At 35.1% G+C, this 14,277-nt stretch overlaps 2 protein-coding genes across 2 annotated transcripts in view; one reads left to right on the top strand and one right to left on the bottom strand.

Moving 5' to 3' along the window:
• Window positions 1-14,277, bottom strand: part of GUCY1B1 (guanylate cyclase 1 soluble subunit beta 1) — a 396,478-nt gene that overhangs the window by 81,612 nt on the left and 300,589 nt on the right. The window lies entirely within an intron of this gene.
• Window positions 1-14,277, top strand: part of ASIC5 (acid sensing ion channel subunit family member 5) — a 46,748-nt gene that overhangs the window by 31,859 nt on the left and 612 nt on the right. The window contains exons 8-9 of the mRNA XM_053703090.1: window positions 7,300-7,468; window positions 8,476-8,567. Of these exons, the coding sequence (XP_053559065.1) occupies window positions 7,300-7,468; window positions 8,476-8,567 (261 nt within the window). The remainder of the gene's footprint in view (window positions 1-7,299; window positions 7,469-8,475; window positions 8,568-14,277) is intronic.

Below are 14,277 nucleotides of genomic sequence, written 5' to 3'. Positions count from 1 at the left end.
GACCAATATAGCCACCTTTCTTTGCAAGGACACTCAAAAGCCTGCCATCCATGGATTCTGTCAGTGTTTTGATCTGTTCACCATCAACATTGCGTGCAGCAGCAACCACAGCCTCCCAGACACTGTTCAGAGAGGTGTACTGTTTTCCCTCCTTGTAAATCTCACATTTGATGATGGACCACAGGTTCTCAATGGGGTTCAGATCAGGTGAACAAGGAGGCCATGTCATTAGATTTTCTTCTTTTATACCCTTTCTTGCCAGCCACGCTGTGGAGTACTTGGACGCGTGTGATGGAGCATTGTCCTGCATGAAAATCATGTTTTTCTTGAAGGATGCAGACTTCTTCCTGTACCACTGCTTGAAGAAGGTGTCTTCCAGAAACTGGCAGTAGGACTGGGAGTTGAGCTTGACTCCATCCTCAACCCGAAAAGGCCCCACAAGCTCATCTTTGATGATACCAGCCCAAACCAGTACTCCACCTCCACCTTGCTGGCGTCTGAGTCGGACTGGAGCTCTCTGCCCTTTACCAATCCAGCCACGGGCCCATCCATCTGGCCCATCAAGACTCACTCTCATTTCATCAGTCCATAAAACCTTAGAAAAATCAGTCTTGAGATATTTCTTGGCCCAGTCTTGACGTTTCAGCTTGTGTGTCTTGTTCAGTGGTGGTCGTCTTTCAGCCTTTCTTACCTTGGCCATGTCTCTGAGTATTGCACACCTTGTGCTTTTGGGCACTCCAGTGATGTTGCAGCTCTGAAATATGGTCAAACTGGTGGCAAGTGGCATCTTGGCAGCTGCACGCTTGACTTTTCTCAGTTCATGGGCAGTTATTTTGCGCCTTGGTTTTTCCACACGCTTCTTGCGACCCTGTTGACTATTTTGAATGAAACGCTTGATTGTTCGATGATCACGCTTCAGAAGCTTTGCAATTTTAAGAGTGCTGCATCCCTCTGCAAGATATCTCACTATTTTTGACTTTTCTGAGCCTGTCAAGTCCTTCTTTTGACCCATTTTGCCAAAGGAAAGGAAGTTGCCTAATAATTATGCACACCTGATATAGGGTGTTGATGTCATTAGACCACACCCCTTCTCATTACAGAGATGCACATCACCTAATATGCTTAATTGGTAGTAGGCTTTCGAGCCTATACAGCTTGGAGTAAGACAACATGCATAAAGAGGATGATGTGGTCAAAATACTCATTTGCCTAATAATTCTGCACTCCCTGTAAATGTTATTATCCTGAAGTGTCTATAGACGAATGTCCTGCCAATATATATATGATATTCATATGGATACTGAGTGTTGAGGATGTGTTCTGATGGCAATAGGTTAGTGTCACATGGTGTTAATGGTTATTGTATGTGTCAGTTTCAGGTGACCTCCCAGTTTCTATTTTGATAATAGGTAGTTAACACTGGAAATGTCCTTTTCAAAAGCCCAATCCTAAATGAACATTAAAGTCAAGTTTTGTTTTTGCTTTTTTATCATTTAAAATAAAAATAGATTCTCCAAAAAATGAAAAACAAAACAAAACATTTTGTGAGGTGTTTCACTGTCTACCAATATAGCTGAGGGAGTTATCTGTATCATCCAGTGAGTAATCATTGTCATATACTACTTGTGCACAAACATACTTTCTGTTTGTTTGAAAACCAAAATAAAAAGCTTTAACTTACATGTTTACATATATAGAACACAACATAAATATATTAGATACATATTTTAATGATCATGAAAGCTGTGGATAGTGAACTCAATTATAGGGGTTGATCACAATCTGTTGGCTATTTCCTCCTGAAAATACTTTTTGCTCAAGTGATCCCAATTCAAAATGGATCTGTGCATTAAACGCCTGCAGCCTTGAATGGATCCGTGCATTCAACAGAAAAGGTCCTGAAAAAGTGTTTTTGTGTCTGTTAAAGGCATGTGAAACCCACATTTGTTTTCTTTTCATGATTCAGATGCAATTTTAAGCAACTTTTTTTTACTCCTATTATAATTTTTTGTTTCAGACCCTGGGCAGCACTTGATGATTGGTGGCAAAATATAGACACCAATCACCAAGCGCTACCCAGGTGCTGAACAAAAAAATGGGCTGGCTCCTAAGCTTATATTCTTGCTTTTACAAATAAACATACCAAGAGATGAAAAAAAATGATATTATGAGTTAATAGTTGCTCAAAATTGAATGCTCTATCTGAATCATGAAAGTTTAATTTTGACTAGACTATCCCTTTAATTTCTAATTATCAGGATAGAAACTGGGCATCCATCCAAAACCAACATATACTAAGGCTCTTTCTCACCTCTTAAGGTTACAGTAAACTTCTTTTAAATAAACCCCTTTGTTTAGTGTGTAAGGGGATAGCTTATTTACATGTGTGAGATTAACCTATTGCAATCCGAATCCATCTTCACCACTGCTAAACCATCTGAATGCCATTTGTATGTAAACATGAAGGACATACTGGACACGTTGGCTCAATTACTATTTTGCCACTTTTGATATTTTAGAAGTAATGTTTTTTTAATATTTACTTTTATTGATCTTAAAAGCACTGTTTTCCTGTTTGGCATGGTATACATGCGAAAACACGAAGACAACAGGTTTCTAGTACATAGAATTATGTTGTCTTTAACCCCTTAAGGACCAGCAACGTACCCTGTATGTCGCTGGCCTTTTTTTGGGACTTGATTGTTTTATAGCGTGGTCTTGCCACCAGCGTTAAGACTGCTCTATTCCACAAAACCTTCTGGAGGGAGGGCATTAATAGCGTGTTCTTGCTAGACTTGTGCTATTATGTCCTGAAAAAACCCTTAACGACCAGTGACATACAGGGTACATTGTGGTCATTAAGGGTTAAAAACTGCATTTGGACAGGACTGAAACTGATCTATTGCAATATTGTAGTTGCAAACAAAGATATTCAAACATAATTTCCCCTTTGTGAACATGTTTTCAAAAGGAAATACAACTTGGTGCCCAGACTTTCAAATGAGATAGCTCCTTCATGAATGCAAAGTCCAAAAATGTTCACAACAATGCATTTTACAGTTGTTGCATTTACATCATTGAACTTTTAAACGGGATTGTGCCTTCATGAATACGAGTTCACTAATCTAGGTGAAAAAACTGTAAAACGCACTGTCGTTAATCTGTTAGGACTTTGCACTGATAAAGGTGAGATCCCGTTTTAAAGTCCATTCACCAAGGAGTGATTCCTTTTGAAAACACATTCACAAAGGCACAATCTCAATTGAACATTTTTTATGTGGCTATAATATTGCAATGGAGCTGTTTAACATTTTTTACATTTTCAGTACTGTTTTAGATGATTACATCGGTCCTTGTAATAGAAACTCCTAGGGTCCGATGATGTAAAGCTCTCTGGGCTGGTGAGATTATTTAAGAATGCTCGCCAGTCCCTCTATTTTCCTGGTGGAAAGATCTAAATCCACTTTTTACCCTGAAAACAGGGTGTCTCGCTAAGGGGCGTATCCTGCATTTTCGTATAAAAAGTGCACAATAAAATTCATATTTTAAACAATATAGAAAACAAATAATCAAACCATTCACACACAAATAAGCAGGGAAAATATTGTATTGTTAAGGTGCATCAAAAATCGTATCAAAATTCTTCACCAAAAGTAGTATTTTATAAAAAATGTAAAATTTGTATGGAAATTACACAGGAATAAATCGTATTAAATATTCACAGTGTAAATTGTAATTTAAGTACACTGGATGCGCAAAAATCACTTCGAAATTTGTACTTATAAGTACAAAATACAAAGCATTATTGTTGTTTTTTCATAAAATGGGCTGATTATGGACGTATATGAAATTATAAAGGGTAAAAGAACACACAGTAGCACTAACACTCAATTCAGGAATAAATTACTGAAAACGATTAGTATATAAATAAAATGAGAATAAGACAAATGTAGTCAGATATAGTCACCAAGTAAAAAAGTATTACAGTCACCCAGCGAAATCAATTCTCCACTCAATAGGGTCTGCCTTTAAGTTCTCATAAACATGAAGGAAGGTAAAATCGAAATTCTTTTCTTATGGAAATGCTACTGTACAAAGCTGTATGGGTCTTTCCTCCATACAAAGGAATCCTGCAGGTGTACACAAAGGGGGTGGCAGACAACGCAAACTCCAAATCAAGGTGGTTTAAAAACAATTTAATATACACATAAAAGATTACACTTACTAGAAGTAAGTTGATTCATTCAATGTAAAATAAGTCCAGCATTAGAAAGAGCAAATGTTTAATCTGTTCCTCCAATGTGTCAACACTACCTTCAATACAGTGTCTGTATTAGCAAGCAACAAAAAATTGCTCAACGCGTTTCGTCCGGCAATGTCCGGGCTTTCTCAAGAGCTGGATACTGTAGCACATGAGGTTTTGTTTAACAGATATACGTTCACCAATGATTATGTAGTGAAGTGGTATAAAACCATGCATGGACATGCTACAGTATCAAGCTCTTGAGAAAGGCCGGAAGCTGCCGGTCGAAACACGTTGAGAATTTTTTTGTCATGTCAGCTGTTCGTCTGACACATGCTGTTTGCTAATACAGACACTGTGTATTGAAGGTAGAGGTGACATTTTGTATGAACAGATTGGATGTTTACTCTTTCTGACGCTGGACTTATTTTACACTGAATGTATCAACTTACTTCTAGTAAGTGTAATCTTTTATGTGTATATTAAATTGTTTTTAAACCACTTTGATTTGGAGTTTGCGTTGTCTGCCACCCCCTTTGTATATGAAATGATCTCTCTAATCCCAGCATAATTCTGTAAATCTCACAGTTTTTCTCACCAACTAAAAGGTGATGAGCTTTTCTCAAAACACTCCACATAATGAAAGGGACATTGTACACTAGATGTTTCTTTGCATACATGTTTTGTAGTTGATCTATTTATATAGCTGATACAGGAGTTTTTTGTGTTTTTTAAAAAAAAAAATGTATAATGTTGCTTATTTTTAAATCACATTGTGCTGATTTTTAGACTCTTAACCAAGCCCAAAAATTTTAGAAGTACACTGTTGTCTACCTACTCCAGCTTGCTCCTGTTTGTGTAAAGGGTCTTTTCATATGCAGAGGAGGGGGGGGGATCTGCTCTTTTTGCTTTCCAGGACATTTCAGTGGTTGTCCCAGCCTAACCTTTTTAACAGTGCTAGACTTAGAGCTTCTAAGTAAGTTTAAAAAAGTGTTATACTGGATTTTTAGATCAGTATCTGTGCTTATTCCTATTTATAGTAGTGTCTGTTACATGCAATTATATGAAAATTGGAGTATACTGTCCCTTTAATATCCTAATAGAAAAACACATGCATACCGAAATATAGGCAAATGTAAGATGCTATGTGCAGAAAGTAATGTGATTTATATTGAATGCAGAATTTAATTTTGAAAATGCATCCCCTGCTCACTGCTAACTTCGCTCTATGGAGCGAAGGGTCCCTATCCATCAAGTGCCAATACTTCTAATAGAAGCCTTCTAGCCACTCACAGGGACTGCCCTTTTTTACGATCATTCCACCAGAGCAGCCCCTGTAAGGGTCGATGATAAAAACCGCATTTGATCTGGCAAGGTTTAGATTATTATTATTATTATTATCGGTTATTTGTAGAGCACCAGCAGATTCCTAGATCATCGAACCCCTAGTCTTCTTCTTGTTTTCAGATGTAGATCATGCCAAAACAGAAATGGTGCATTTATAATGAATAAAAGTAAATACTATAAAGTATTTATTTTTAAAATATTAAAATTACCATTATAGAGATTGAGCAAACATGGCCAGTATGCCCATCAAATGGCATTCAGATTGTTTAGCAGTCATCCGGATGGATTCAGATTACAGTAGTTTCCTTTTTAACTTACAAATGTTCTATCCCATTTGAATGCCCGGTTATGAAGACACCTGTAAAGATAGAGACAATCAAGACATGACGTAGAAACAAACATTATAACGTAACTAGGATAGGGGAAAAGATGTGACAAGAAAGGGATTAGCTAGCACTCATTCCTATTACTAAGATAACTAGGCTGAATATATCAGCTCACAAGTTATAGTGCTTTAAATTACTATGAATAATAAACTTTAATATTAAAAATGTGACAGAGGGTAAACAAGAGAAACTACCCTATAAAGCCACATACACCACTACCCATTATCTAAAGATGATAAAACTAGACTAGAACTGCTGCATACTATCCCCCTGTATTCCTGTCTGATAACTGCATACATCGGCTTCAGGTGGCTGGGATAGTAAAGTCAGTGGTCTAGGTTATTCCAAACTAGACCGCTGACTTTACTATCCCTGGCACCTGAAGCTGACGCATGCAGTTATCGGACAGGAATACAGGGGGATAGTATGCAGCGGTTCTAGTCCAGTTTTATCATCTTTAGGTAATGGGTAGTGGTGTATGTGGCTTTATAGGGTAGTTTCTCTTGTTTACCCTCTGTCACATTTTTAATATTAAAGTTTATTATTCATAGTAATTTAAACCAATTAATAAGAAGTGAGCTGATTTATTCAGCATAGTTATCTTAGTAATAGGAATGAGTGCTAGCTAATCCCTTTCTTGTCCCATCTTTTCCCCTATCCTAGTTATGTTATATTTTTACATAAAGGGCAGCACCAAGATCATTGATCTTTATTTCCTAATCACAATACTCACAGTGCCAATATATTTTCTCTCCAATTAGAAACAAACATTAACAGAAAGTGATTGCTCTACACCATTTCTAGATTTTAGGGGCCTGATTTCACTTTTCCTGAAGATCCCCTTAGCTGGCCATTTCACAGTGTCCTACACATATGCAACATAATAGAATGATTCCAATTACTCTTGGAATACTTGCAAATATGTCCAAGTGCTTTGAAGTATTCAATTAGAAAATGCTAAAATGATCTCAAAAACCTTTTGCAAAGTCTTTTGAAAATGATTGTGATCAGCAAAAACCTTTTGGCTCCATGTTCAAAATAGGGCTTTTCTCAGAAAGCCGAAAATGCAATCTCCTACGTGGGAAATAGCCAAAAACCTATTATGATCATGTCAAAAACAAAAGTATCCTTTTCAGCCAGAAAATAACTGGAAATACCTCAGCTGATAGATTGCGATGGACCCCTAAGTGGGATATGTGTAATTTACTGTATATTTAGATATGTATTCCTTATTAATATATATATATATATATATATATATATATATATATATATATATATATATATATATATATTATTTTTATTTTTTTGGCTTCTCCACAGATAATATTGAAAGATATGAAACATGTACAGTAGGTACATACAATTCCACCTGTCCGATACCCTGCGAAGACACAGATTATCCTGCTACTATTTCATATTCTACATTTCCAAGTGATAAAGCCGCTGAATTTCTTTCAGTAAAGTTAAACAAAAGTGCTGCATATATGAGGTAAAGTCACGTTGGTTACATGAAACAGTTAATGTGTTAATATACCATCTTGTTTACATTTAGGCACAAAAAGAAAAAAATCAGAACATCACAATTTTTCTGAATCTCTATATTTATTATCTGCAAACAGTGAAAGCCTAAGTTGTCACGCAGTCAAACAAGTTAACATCTAGAAATTGTTCTATCTCTAAGTGTTAAAGCAACTTAAATCAGGTAATGCTGCTTATAAATATTAGCTCTCATTATCTAAATGAGCAGTATATTGATTTCAAATATGTAAAATGTGTAGAGAAAGCTTTTGTATAATTATTTCCTAGGTAATAAAGATGGGTAATCTAGAAAGGAAAAGCAATTATTGGATTGCATAAGAAAACATGCGTTATCAGACTGGTCACATGGGGACTTATGACAACAATGCTTTATTAACTAAGGTCAAGTAATCAATGCTTTATTTAAATGTTATTTGTCTGTCATAACACAGTGTCTGTTTCATTAAAGGGACATGAAACCCAATTTTTTTCTTTCATGATTTAGAAAGAGCAAGCAATTTTATAAAACTTTCTAATTTACTTCTATTATCTATTTTGCTCCATTCTCTTGATATCCTTTGCTGAAAAGCATATCTAGATAGGCTTAGTAGTTGCTGGTTGGTGGCTGCACATAAATGTCTCGTGTGATTGGTTCACCCAAGTGCATTGATATTTCTTCAGCAAAGGATATCTAAAGAATGAAGCAAATTAGATACTAGTATTTAATTAATAAATTGTATTCTCTATCTGAATAATGAAAGACAATTTTTGGGTTTAGTGTCCCTTTAATATCTTGAAATAAATGAAAACATATTAAAGGAGAATACCCTACTTATTTAAATGTAAATGATCTATTAACTTATTATTTTTAAGTCAAAATATTGTAATATAAAATATATGTTCATGTATTTATATTTTTTTGTGAAAAATAAGTATGAAGAACATTTAAAAAGCATTTTTTCTTTTTTTATTTTGAAGGAATAATTTAGTGTATATTGATATCAAATATAACGAATTAAACTACAAAATAACCAAACAACAGAAGGCTCTGACAGCAAGTGAACTTCTCTGTAAGTTTTTTCAGCATTTTCTTATGGTAAAATATATGATAGAAATGCAATTTATACATATTTTCGAACTTGTAGTTCTTAATGATTTTATTGATTATAAATGTTTTTTGTAAATGTAATTACCATCTACTGGTTTTAATCTAGTTATGTTGGATGTGTTTAATGCACATGTGTTTCTGTTTTCTAGGAAATTATTAGAATAGCATTGTGTATTTGCAGTATTTACCATGTATGTTTTTACAGTTTGCCTTAATATAAGCTGCTCTTTGGAGTTTACTGTTGAACTTGAGAGTAAGCCTGAATACCTAAAAGGTCTATATATGGTGTAATTTTTAAAATTAATCTATACTTTATCAAGGGATAGTAAAGGCTATTTGTTTATGTATGCACAATATGTGTCAATTAAAGGGACAGTCTACACCAGAATTTTAATTGTTTTAAAAGATAGATAATCCCTTTATTACCCATTACCCATTCCCCAGTTTTGCATAACCAACACAGTTATATTAATATACTTTTAACCTCTGTGATTATCTTGTATCTAAGCCTCTGCAGACTGCCCCTTTATTTCAGTTCTTTTGACAGACTTGCTGTTTAGCCAATCAGTGCCTGCTCCCGGATAACTTCACGTGCATGATCACAGTGTTATCTATATGAAATACGTGAACTAACACCCTAGCGGTAAAAAAACTGTTAAAATGCATTCTGAAAAGAGGTGGCCTTCAAGGTCTAAGAAATTAGCATATGAACCTCCTAGGTTAAGCTTTCAACTAAGAATACCAAGAAAAAAAAGCAAAATTGGTGATAAAAGTAAATTGGAAAATTGTTTAAAATTACAAGCTCTCTATCTGAATCATGAAAGTTTATTTTAAATCCCTTTAAGCATTTAAAATAGGGATGGGTTTCTGTTTTTATATTTAAAAAATGGTAGAACAGATGTTCTCTCTATATAGGCCAAATGTGAAAGTGGGAATATTCAAATATATTATAATGTAGTATTTGAAAATTGTATTTGAATATTGATTACAGTAGAATTGCATTGAAGTCTATGAAAATCAGTAGGGAATAGTTACAATCCATAAAAAATCTAATCTTACAGGTTTTCTTTGGGTGTTCAAATGCAAAACCATTCTTTTCCATCAGTAGACCCAGATTTTACATTTTTTTCTAGTTTTTCTTTTTTTTAAGGGGTATTAAACCCCTATTGTTACCATCACTTAAAATAAATAGGACTTTCAGTCATCACTTTATAACAAAAGTGTGCTTAACTTACACTTTCTGTGCCGTGACCTCCTCGATAAACTCAACAGCTCCGGTCACCCATGCTCTGAGTTGATGTTTCCACCTCTAAACCAATAGCTGTGCTAACATACAGAACATGTGCTAACATACAGAACAGTGCCATATGACTAGCACGGTTATTTGTTTAGAGGTGGAAACGTCACCTTATTAAAAAGAGTACAGAAGGGGAAAGTTTAGCACACTTTTTTATAAAGTTATGAATGAAAACTAGGGTGACCATATTGCTGCTTTAAAAAGGGACACATATGAAAAATACATATGTCAGGGCTGTTTTTAGGGCTGTTTAAAGAAATTTTTGTATAAGAACCCTGATATGTGTATTTTTCATATGTGTTCCTTCTTAAAGTGGCAATATGGTCAGCCTAATGAAAACCCAATTTATTTTTAGTGATGGTAAATCCTAGAGTTTTTTAAACGCTAGTATTTACCATCACTTTAAGCAAAATAGCTGTATATTATCACGAGGCAGTCATTATCAATAATAAAAAATTAGCTATGATATTATTTGTCTGCATTGACAACACATATTTTGTTTCTGTATATGTGAGTAGAAACTCCATGAAACCCCACCAATAAAAGATCTACTCCATATTTAAATCTCACACAAACCCCTTATGTATTTAAATAAATTAATTTATTGTCAAAATTTATATCTCATTGGTTGAAGTAGTTTCCTTCATTTTGGCCTAGATTTGGAGTTTGGCGTCAGCCGTGAAAACCAGCGTTAGAGGCTCCTAACGCTGGTTTTAGGCTAACTCTGGTATTTGGAGTCACTCAAAAAAGGGTCTACGCTCACTTTTCAGCCGCGACTTTTCCATACCGCAGATCCCCTTACGTAAATTGCGTATCCTATCTTTTCAATGGGATTTTTCTAACTCCGGTATTTAGAGTCGTGTCTGAAGTGAGCGTTAGAAATCTAACGACAAAACTCCAGCCACAGGAAAAAAGTCAGTAGTTAAGAGCTTTCTGGGCTAACGCCGGTTTATAAAGCTCTTAACTTCTGTACTCTAAAGTACACTAACACCCATAAACTACCTATGTACCCCTAAACCGAGGTCCCCCCACATCGCCGCCACTCGATTAAATTTTTTTAACCCCTAATCTGCCGACCGCCAACTACGTTATACTTATGTACCCTAATCTGCTGCCCCTAACACCGCCGACCCCTATATTATATTTATTAACCCCTAACCTGCCCCCCACAACGTCGCCGCCAGCTACCTACACTTATTAACCCCTAATCTGCCGACCGCAAAGCGCCGCCACCTACGTTATCCTTATGTACCCCTAATCTGCTGCCCCTAACACCGCCGACCCCTATATTATATTTATTAACCCCTAATCTGCCCCCTCAACGTCGCCTCCACCTGCCTACACTTATTAACCCCTAATCTGCCGAGCGGACAGCACCGCTACTATAATAAAGTTATTAACCCCTAATCCGCCTCACTAACCCTATAATAAATAGTATTAACCCCTCATCTGCCCTCCCTAACATCGCCGACACCTAACTTCAATTATTAACCCCTAATCTGCCGACTGGAGCTCACCGCTATTCTAATAAATGTATTAACCCCTAAAGCTAAGTCTAACCCTAACACTAACACCCCCCTAAATTAAATATAATTTTAATCTAACGAAATTAATTAACTCTTATTAAATAAATTAATCCTATTTAAAGCTAAATACTTACCTGTAAAATAAATCCTAATATAGCTACAATATAAATTATAATTACATTGTAGCTATTTTAGGATTAATATTTATTTTACAGGCAACTTTATAATTATTTTAACCAGGTACAATAGCTATTAAATAGTTAAGAACTATTTAATAGTTACCTAGTTAAAATAATTACAACATTACCTGTAAAATAAATCCTAACCTAAGTTACAATTAAACCTAACACTATACTATCATTAAATTAATTAAATAAAATAACTACAATTACCTACAATTAAACCTAACACTACACTATCAATAAATTAATTAAATACAATATCTACAAATAACTACAATGAAATAAACTAACTAAAGTACAAAAAATAAAAAAGAACTAAGTTACAAAAAATAAAAAAATATCTACAAACATAAGAAAAATATTACAACAATTAAAACAATGGATGGAATCAGCCAATCAGATTTAGCTCGCATTCTATTGGCTGATCGGAACAGCCAATAGAATGCGAGCTCAATCTGATTGGCTGATTGGATCAGCCAATCGGATTGAACTTGATTCTGATTGGCTGATTCCATCAGCCAATCAGAATATTCCTACCTTAATTCCGATTGGCTGATAGAATCCTATCAGCCAATCGGAATTCGAGGGACGCCATCTTGGATGACGTCATTTAAAGGAACCGTCATTCGTCGTTCAGTCATCGGCCAGGATGGATGTTCCGCTTCGGAGGTCTTCAGGATGCTGCCGCTCCGCTCCAGATGGATGTCGATAGAAGATGCCGCCTGGATGAATACTTCAATCGGATGGAAGATCTCTTCTGCCCCGCTTGGATGAAGACTTCAATCGGATGGAAGACCTCTTCTGCCCCGCTTGGATGAAGACTTCTACCGGATCATGGACATCTTCAGCCCCCCGCTTGGGCTTGGATCAGGACATCGGAGGAGCTCTTCAGGACGGATCGGTGAACCTGGTATGGTGAAGATAAGGTAGGAAGATCTTCAGGGGCTTAGTGTTAGGTTTATTTAAGGGGGGTTTGGGTTAGATTAGGGGTATGTGGGTGGTGGGTTGTAATGTTGGGGGGGGGTATTGTATGTTTTTTTTACAGGCAAAAGAGCTGAACTTCTTGGGGCATGCCCCGCAAAGGGCCCTGTTCAGGGCTGGTAAGGTAAAAGAGCTTTTAACTTTAGTAATTTAGAATAGGGTAGGGCATTTTTTATTTTGGGGGGCTTTGTTGTTTTATTAGGGGGCTTAGAGTAGGTGTAATTAGTTTAAAATTGTTGTAATATTTTTCTTATGTTTGTAGATATTTTTTTATTTTTTGTAACTTAGTTCTTTTTTATTTTATGTACTTTAGTTAGTTTATTTCATTGTAGTTATTTGTAGATATTGTATTTAATTAATGTATTGATAGTGTAGTGTTAGTTTTAATTGTAGGTAATTGTAGTTATTTTATTTAATTAATTTAATGATAGTATAGTGTTTGGTTTAATTGTAACTTAGGTTAGGATTTATTTTACAGGTAATTTTGTAATTATTTTAACTAGGTAACTATTAAATAGTTCTTAACTATTTAATAGCTATTGTACCTGGTTAAAATAATTACAAAGTTGCCTGTAAAATAAATATTAATCCTAAAATAGCTACAATGTAATTATAATTTATATTGTAGCTATATTAGCGTTTATTTTACAGGTAAGTATTTAGCTTTAAATAGGAATAATTTATTTAATAAGAGTTAATTAATTTCGTTAGATTAAAATTATATTTAACTTAGGGGGGTGTTAGTGTTAGGGTTAGACTTAGCTTTAGGGGTTAATACATTTATTAGAATAGCAGAAAAAATAAAAGAAAACAGCAAAAACTAAACTCTGTTGGAAAATGGCTAGGGCAACATAGCGAAGAAACCGTATAAGGAAAGGTTTTGCAGTGTTAAAACATAGGGATATGCTTAAATTCTGTGATGTGGTGTATAAATATGTGATATTAGAGTTAGGTACTACCTGAGGGATGACCGAATAATTTTGGGATCAGTTAAAAGCAGCCAGATCAATGTTGGCATTGAGTCCCTGAGGAAATAAGGTTTTGAGTTGGTTGATCCAGAAAGTCTCTCTCTGGCGAAACCTGACTAATCTATTATAATCTGTGAATTTTGGAATGTAATCTATGGTCAAAAATCTGTAGATGTTAAAATTACTGGAATGCATGGTATAACAATGACTGGGGATACTGTGTTTGACTTTTTTATCATCACAGTTCTTGCAATTGTGAAAATGTTCGCCCAATCTAATTCTTATTTTTTTAGAGGTGTACCCTACGTACTGTTAGCCACATAAACATTCTATAAGATAAACAACATAGTTGGATTCGCAACTGAAAAAATAGGGGATCTCAAATTTTCCCCTGTACGCAATCCTCCTGGGGGCCCCATTATTGCCGGTATTGGCAACCTTACATACAATCTTTCTTCCTACATTGATCATTTTTTTGCAGAAGTTTGTTATTTCATTACCCTCTTACATTAGAGACAGTACACATCGTTTGTGTCAATTGAAAGAGATTGAGAACACAGAGAATTGTATTTGGATCTCTTGTGACATGAGTGCTCTATACTCAAACATTTCACTAATTTAGGACTACTGGCCATTTCTTATTATTTAGAACAAGATTCATATATGCCGTCTGTACAAAAATCTTTCATTCTTGAAAGTATTGAATTTATTTTAAAGC

Source organism: Bombina bombina, chromosome 2, assembly GCF_027579735.1.
Source record: "Bombina bombina isolate aBomBom1 chromosome 2, aBomBom1.pri, whole genome shotgun sequence".
Lineage (NCBI taxonomy): Eukaryota > Metazoa > Chordata > Amphibia > Anura > Bombinatoridae > Bombina > Bombina bombina.
This window is presented reverse-complemented; position numbering and strand designations above follow the sequence as displayed.